The following is an 8,068-nucleotide window of genomic DNA, read 5'->3' on the forward strand; positions in this document are numbered from 1 at the left end:
ACAATTCCAAATTATACCAAAAAAATCTCTATTTCCCACGAATAAAACAGAAATTGGTCAGCACTAACAAATTTGACTTGATTGTGCAAGAAACCTTGCTTCTAGAACGACTTGCGAAGAGATTATATTAATCCGGTTTGTTCTATACACGTGAGGTGGAAAACATTTTTTAAAAAAGATTGATAACATACAGATAGAGTTTACTTTGAAAGTACCCAGAAAACCCAATACTCTTTGGGATACAAGAAAGCAAAGTGTCCTTTTTCCATTCTTCAGTAGGTCATATACATGTTGACGGCCAACATGAATTGCTTATAGCAGCTCTTGAACTTAAACAGCCTTAAATTAAATTTATTTCCACATTCATTTGTAAGCAAGTCATTACCTCAATAACTTATGTTTTCTCGGATCTCAGTTAATTAAGCATTCTTTCACTACAGGTTTAAAAGGAGTCAGCTCTCCATTGCAGCCTCCTTCATACCCCTCAATTCCCCGACCACTAACCATCTTTTCTGATCTGATGCAATCTCAAGACATTAGCTAAAGGCAATGACTCATCCTAGACTTTAAAACATCTATTTCCCATTGTCTACTAACTATTTCACTTGCAGTAAGTCCTTAGAGGAAGTATTTTAACTTCCAATGGGACAAGGGTATCACTGACAAGGCCAGTACTCATGGCTCATCCCTAATTGTCCTTGAGAAGGTGAGACTGAGTTACCTTCTTAAAGCTGTCACAAGTACCTGATTATATATTTCATGTATTGAGTTAAGTTTTAATTTTAGAGATTGAATTAAAATGTCAATAAGTGGAAATATCTGATTAACAAGCTGGTGAATCAACCTGAAAGAAGTACAATTAAAACAGACCATGACAATGACAGCTTTGAAGGGAAGATGTGTATTGCTGGTATGGTTGTAAAAGGTGTTCACAGGTAGGACTACGACAGTCATTTTGACTTTGTTTGGAATATCTCAAAATATGCCACCTAGCTAAAGAGATAAGATTATGATGGGTGGGTAGTATTTTTTTGCTAGGCTTTATCTGAATGCTCTCTTACAGAAAGCAAGCTGCTTAACTTGGAGATATGAAGAGAGAAGGTCTACAGCAGCTGCAAAGCGAGTGAAGAGCTATCAGAAAAAAGTATGTTTGCTTTGAATGTCACTAAACAAAAAGGTGTGATGCGCAACTTGGAGTTGCGGGTTGCTATGCCGAACACTAATGGAAGGATTTCCAAGTAACTTATACCCAGGAGATAACTGGAGCATTGAGGAACAATGCAGTGAATAATGAGGAGCTGTGGCATACTTGGTTTTGAGTCAAAAAAAAGGAAGCAGAATATAAATCCAGATCCCCTTGTAGTAAATCTTAGTAAACTATAGAGTTAAGAATTAAAGCAAACACTGAAAAATTATGTAAATAGTAAAATCTTTTAAACACATGAAATCTGGTGTAGTTCTTTTAGTTGATCATTCAAATATTTAACTTTCACTTTAAACATGTACAGTCTCCAGAGACTATTGCATTTTGTTATAATCTATCTGGTACAGTTGATTTCAAAGACATCATAATATTAAGACATTGAGATAGGGCCCTTAAATTCAATTGTTAGTTGCTGGTAATCAAATAGGATTGCTTGCTTACTCTCACCTATGTTAGGATCAACAATGCATCCAAAAACTGGATTCACCCTCCAATATCTTTGCAAACTAGTTCAAAGTATCCTCACCCTGAGACCAGATAGGGTTTTCAATCTGCTTAGAAGATTTATGTGAGTCCATTGTTGTTAAATTCCCTACAATTATAGCTACCCAATCTCCTTCTAACCACCATCTTGTATAGCATCCTGCTCTAAGCTGCTAGCGACAGCATTCTGGCTGGTGCAGTCTCCCATTATTGCTTAGTCAACAATCACCAATTATCATGTACCTCTTTACCAAAAAAAAAGCAAACTGAGACACTGATTCCCCTCTCTTCTATGTTGAGGAATCTCTAACTTTCACTGAGTCAGTAAGTCTAAACTAGAGGGTGATAGGTCTACTGTAGCTACATTCGCAGAGGGCAATATACCATTTATCTCCCACGCTGTAGTTCAAACATAGCATGCTTTACCATATTTTGGTCTATATTATCCATACCTACTAATTAGATAGGGTTGACATGGTATTTTTAAAAGACAAACAGCCACTCGGCTCTGTACTCCAGTCAGGAGTTCAAATCTTCAACAAAGGAGGGGGAAAAAAACTGGAGGCTCAAATACTGGCATGTGTCAAACACCTTCCAGTAGATAGCATAAAGAAAGCAAATCCAAGAAATGGATGATCAGAAATATTTACTTGACCAAGGGCAGACAGAGGAACAGGCAACAAAGGAGATAGTGTGCTCACGGTTTCAGGGTGGCTTTTCTAATCCATAACTATTTAAATGTACACTGCCATAATAACATAAGATAGAAGTAGATGATATCAGAGGTCAAGCCAAATCTGTCATTCAATACCATCATGGTCAATTTTGGGCTTTAAATTCACTTTCCTACCCCATCTCATATAGGCGATTACCTTGGAGATTAAAAAAATGTCAGTAATGGAGTGTTCACAACCATCTTGGTTAGAAAACTCCAAAGATTTACAGCTCTTTCAATTAAAAATTGCTCATCTTAGTCATGAACTGTTTATCCTGAGACAATACTCTACTGCTCTCTAAAATTAAGCAATCTTTGTTGGCTGTCATAGACAAAAGGCATAACAAGTGATAGCACCGCAAGCAGGACAATATTCAGCATTACTATAGAAGGAAACAAAACAGGACAAAAATCCTGTGCTGACTGAACTGAACTCAGCCAAAGCAACAACTGGCAAAGGTTCTGACCTCTGGTCAATATTAGATGACTTTTCGTCAAAACATAAACATGGTTACTAGATGAGATATAACCACACAAATGAAATTTGAACATAGTCACCAAAACCTAGCTATAGTCAATTTGTTTGGACCTACCACTGCAAACAAAACATCCAGTAGTCTTCATTCCCAATGACTGCCCAGATTGTTGGTATACTTTGTGATAAGTCTTAGGAACATACATGGATGCCTTCCAGAAACATTAACCATGCAGATTCACTTGAAGGATGTACATCACAAGAGCAGTGGAGTGTGTTTCAATAAAAGTTATTTCAGATGGAGAAGTATTTTTTTGTAAATACCCTGGGGAATTACCCTTAAATCAATGTTATAGAAATATTACATTCATTTTAACTAAATAGGTAACTTTAGGCACGTGGAGAAATTGGAATGAAAATGCAAAAAATTCAAATATAACCTCAATCAACCTTCATAAACTACCATCTTCTCTGAAGCATACATGAAGTAGAAAACCTGACCATTTTAATTGAAGTCAATGAGAAAGTGGATAACAGAAAAGGCCAACTTTCAAATGGTACATTTGTGCAGTGTATTCTGGTGCCAGATTTTATTTGAAGGACAGTTAGCTGCAATATGTTCATAGAATTCCTTCAAACTTCTGAAGTAAGTTGCATGATCTGGGATAAATTTTACCAAAAACTTCACCCAATGGCCTATCTTTTCATTGACTGAACAAGAACTTTGCTCTCTCATAATAATTTCGAGACTAGTCCGTTGCTAGCTCAGTGAAGCATAATTACCTTGGTCTTTGCAACCTTTGGCAGATCAAGCACCTAGAGTCTCAAATACGGTACGGTGGCACAGCAGTTAGCACTGCTGCCTCACAGCGCCAGAGACCCGGGTTCGATTCCCACCTCAGGCGACTCTCTGTGTGGAGTTTGCACATTCTCCCCGTGTCTGCGTGGGTTTCCTCCGGGTGCTCCGGTTTCCTCCCACAGTCCAAAGATGTGCAGGTCAGGTGAATTGGCCATGCTAAATTGCCCGTAGTGTTAGGTAAAGGGTAGATGTAGGGGTATGGGTGGGTTGCGCTTCGGCGGGTCGGTGTGGACTTGTTGGGCCGAAGGGCCTGTTTCCACACTGTCAGTAATCTAATCTAATCTAATACAGTCAGATCAGTTTCCAATATATAGTAATATGGCGTTGAACATCCATTAACTGAATAGCTCCTAAAGATACTCCTCTATTTTGTTTTATCAGTTTTTCTTGAGCATTTCTCAGGTAACCAAAACTTTTTTTTTTCATTCTAACATGCCTGTTACATTGGGCATTTTATTATGTTAATGACACTATACAAATACACATTGTCATCATCCATACCTGCCACACTGAAGTGGTAAGCCAACTTCTTAAAACACCATAGTTTGTGTAGGGAAGACATTTGGACAATGCATTAGGTAGAAAGTTTGGGATTTTTTTTACTCCGTGACGTTGAACGATTGTTCTCGTCCATTCAAGCACAAAGTTCTAATTTGGGATGCTTGCATAACAGTCAAAGATTGGGGTGCTGGAAAAGCACAGCTGGTCAGGCAACATCACAGGAGCAGGTGAATCAACGTTTCGGACACAAGCCCTTCATCAGGATGAAGGGCTTATGCCTGAAACGTTGACTCTCCTGTTCCTTGGATGCTGCCTGACCGGCTGTGCTTTTCTAGCACCACACTCTTCGAATCTGATCTCCAGCATCTGCAGTCCTCATTTTCTCCATGCTTACATAATAGCCGAGATACACAATGCTGATATGGAATGCCTGCAGGTGAAGGCAGTGAATGTTCAATGATGGGGTGCCAATCAAGTACAGCTATAATAACATTCAAAGAAGGGATCATTTCCAACTCCTGCCTCATAAATAGTGAAAAGGCTTCAGGTAGTCAGAAGATGAGTTACTCCCCACAATATTCTCAGCCTTTGACCTGCCATAATATTTACTTGGTTAGTATCTTGTGGCCATAATATCTACTTGGTTAGTTGAGTTAAATTTTTGGTCAGAATGTCAGCAACTGCAAACTAATATAGGAAGATGGTCAGACTACCCCTTTTGGAGAAAGTAGTTGACTGGTAATGGTACGACAAATTTATAATGCAGTATACTTGGTGAAAGTGAGGATGACCAAAGAAAATCAACAGTTATGGTACTATAAATGTAATAACAGCACATGCAAATTTAAATTTTTTTTTTAATAATTAAAGATACTGAGCACCTATATGCTTTTCAAAAACAACAATTTGGAAGTGCAAGGATTTGAATCAAACACATCTAAGCTTTTGATCTGAAGTCATCAATTTAGACCTTGTGGACCAAAAAATACAATATAATTATTGTTCATATTTAGTTTGTAATTTCAAACCATGTTTGAAGCTTTATCCACTATTAATAACACTTTTTGAATGCAAAGACAAAAGAACATACTGGCAATACACCTTGCTGCAGTAATTTAGCCGCTCTACAGAATTCTCAGTGGAAAATATAAACCCTAATTCCTGTAAAGCGATCAATACCAAAACTGATATAACCCAATGACAATTTCCCTTCATCTACTTTGAAAGTAGAAAGCCAAATACTAGACGTCCAACACAATGACTCAAAAATAACCATCTCCAAAAGAAATTTGGATCATCAATGGGATCAACGTTACCGCAAGAAAATGAACAAGGAAATACATTACCTGTTCTGCCCCAATAAAATTTTCGTCAGAGCTTACAAGTGTCCAGAAAAATAAATCGCTGGTGTGGATCAAAGAACTTGTCACAATTAAACCAAGTAATTAAATACAACTCCACAACACAGTACGACTTTTCACTAAAACCACGAAATAGTTTTAGACGCTTAAATCAAACGTGGCGGACATTTCGAAGCATACGGTCCCCCCAGGAAGGGTATTCGAATTAACAATGTAAAATTTTAAAAAAACACATAGTAATTACATTTAAATCCAAACAAATAAGCAGAGACTCTCGTAAATGCCCCCTGAAGCTCCAGACCAGTTCCAGGTAAAGATACTCATCACCCACTCGTCCTGATGGAGCCCTGTCCCGACAACAGACAAACCCCGACACATCACCTTGATGCCGGGGGTCCCTTGAACAAAGCGGCCCAAGGTCACCCGGAGAGAGGGAGGCCAGCCTCCCGCCAGCAGGCAGCAGCCTTTCCCCGGGACTGAGTGTCCAGGCCGAGTTCCAGCTCCACAAAATGGCGACGTGGATCCCGGAGCCAGAGTCCCGGGAGCTGCAGCCATTCTCCACAAAAAAAAACCCCAACACTACCCCCCTCCCTCGTCTCTGGGCGATCGAAAACAGACACCGTCCTCCTCCACGACAACAGGGTTCGAGCAGGGCCCGCCCCCTTCCCTTACCGAAAGCGGCCGCACTCACTCACCACTTCTTCTCGGTACCGGGCGCCTGCATCTCGGCTTATTGTCCTCGCCGGGGGCTCGATCCCTATAAACCTCGCAGCCACCGGGCTCTCGCTGTCTCTTGTTGGGAGGCTCGGGTTCAGGCAGCCGCTTGGATCGTCACATCCGAGTCATACCTCTGCGATCCCACCAAAACACAAGAATGGCGCCCGCTAACTTGCACTTACACCTCCGCGAACACCAACTTTCTGTCGGCCGCTTGTCGTCTCCCCTCGAACCCACCCCCCCAAGCTCTCCTTGCGTCAGCCTCACGCGCGCCTGACGTAATTGCGTCATGTGCGCGCAAGTTTCCGCCCCCCCCCTCCCCACACGTCTCGGTCACTGTCCCGGCCCCGCCCCCCGGGCTGGAGGCTCCACGTGCCCAAGGCATCAGCTCTGCGGCAATGCCACGCTGGCTGGACGATTTGCCAGCGATGCAAAGAGTTAATGAATTGGGTCACTGGGCCCGAAGCGTTAACTCCGTTTGCCTCTCGACTGCTGAGATCCACCAGCAATTTATGCTTTCGTTTAATGCGGTTCAGCAAACCCAAACACGAAAGCGGGAAATACACCAATATAGCTGAAAATGTGTTGCTGGAAAAGCGCAGCAGGTCAGGCAGCATCCAAGGAACGGGAGAATCGACGTTTCGGAAATCAGCCCTTCTTCAGGAATACACCAACATACCCAACATCTAGGGATGGGGAGACATAATTAGTAAATGGGGTCAAATAAAATAATTTTCTGATCATTTACATTTGCTTGATCGCATTGGCTTGGTTGTGGCTACTCAACATAGAACATGGAAAAAAATTGCCCTTCAGCCCATCATATTCACACCAAGTCATGAAGAATCAATCAATTCCACAGCTATAGCTTGTAATAGTGCATGTTATGGTGTCTCAGATGTTCGTCTACTTTTAAATGACGTCAGGGTTTTCACCACCTCAAACCTTTTGAATCACACAACACCAGGTTTTTTAAACTTTGTCCACCCAAGTCCAACACCAGTACCTCCCAGTCAAGACAAACGTTTTTGGTAGTGAGTTCCAGATATCCATCAATTTTCGTGTCATCTGCAAACTTACTGATCATGCCTCCTACATTCATGTCTAAATCATTACTGTATAATAATTAGTTTTCTTACAACTGGAAACATCTTCACCACATCCACTCTGTCTTGGTCTCTCAGTATTTGTAAGTTTCAGTGACATTTCCCCACCTCATCCTTCTGAACCCAGAGTCCTCAACTACTATTCGTATGACAAGGCCTTCATTGCCGGGATCATTCTTGTCATCTGGACCTCTTCCAATGGCAGCACTTCCTTCCTTAGATATGTGGCCTAAAACCGCTCAAAATATTCCAAATATGGTCTGACCAGAGCCTTATACAGCCTCAGTCATCCATACTTGTGTTCAAGCCCTCTCAAAACAAATGCTAGCATTGTTTTTGCATTCCTAACTGCCTACTGTTAACCTTAAGAGAATTCTGAACTGGGTCTCCTAAATGCTTTGGTGCTACAAATTTTCAAAGTTTTTTCCCATTTAGAAAATAGTCTATGCCTCTACGAAAGTGCATAACCTCGCACTTTACTATATTATATGGATAAAGGATTGGCTGCCCAACAAAAGCAGAAAATTAGGATAAAGGGGTCTTTTTCAGGATGGCAGCCAGTGACTAATGGAGTTTCACGTAGTTCAGTGTTGGGACCACAACTCCTTATGTTATACATCAACAAATATTAAGCAAAAAGGAAATGA

At 40.9% G+C, this 8,068-nt stretch overlaps 1 protein-coding gene across 5 annotated transcripts in view; it reads right to left on the reverse strand.

The window, feature by feature from the left end:
- LOC140476177 (hypoxia-inducible factor 1-alpha-like) overlaps positions 1-6,560 on the reverse strand; it is a 62,628-nt gene extending 56,068 nt beyond the window's left edge. For 4 of the 5 annotated variants that reach the window (XM_072568356.1, XM_072568355.1, XM_072568358.1 and 1 more), the window contains exon 1: positions 6,294-6,560. In XM_072568356.1, the coding sequence (XP_072424457.1) occupies positions 6,294-6,322 (29 nt within the window). In that variant the 5' untranslated portion in view covers positions 6,323-6,560. Of the gene's footprint in view, positions 1-5,842; positions 5,861-6,293 lie in introns of those variants that run through there. The other variant, XM_072568359.1, reaches the window with a different exon arrangement.
- Between the last annotated feature and the right edge of the window lie 1,508 nt (positions 6,561-8,068).

This window comes from Chiloscyllium punctatum, chromosome 4, assembly GCF_047496795.1.
Source record: "Chiloscyllium punctatum isolate Juve2018m chromosome 4, sChiPun1.3, whole genome shotgun sequence".
Lineage (NCBI taxonomy): Eukaryota > Metazoa > Chordata > Chondrichthyes > Orectolobiformes > Hemiscylliidae > Chiloscyllium > Chiloscyllium punctatum.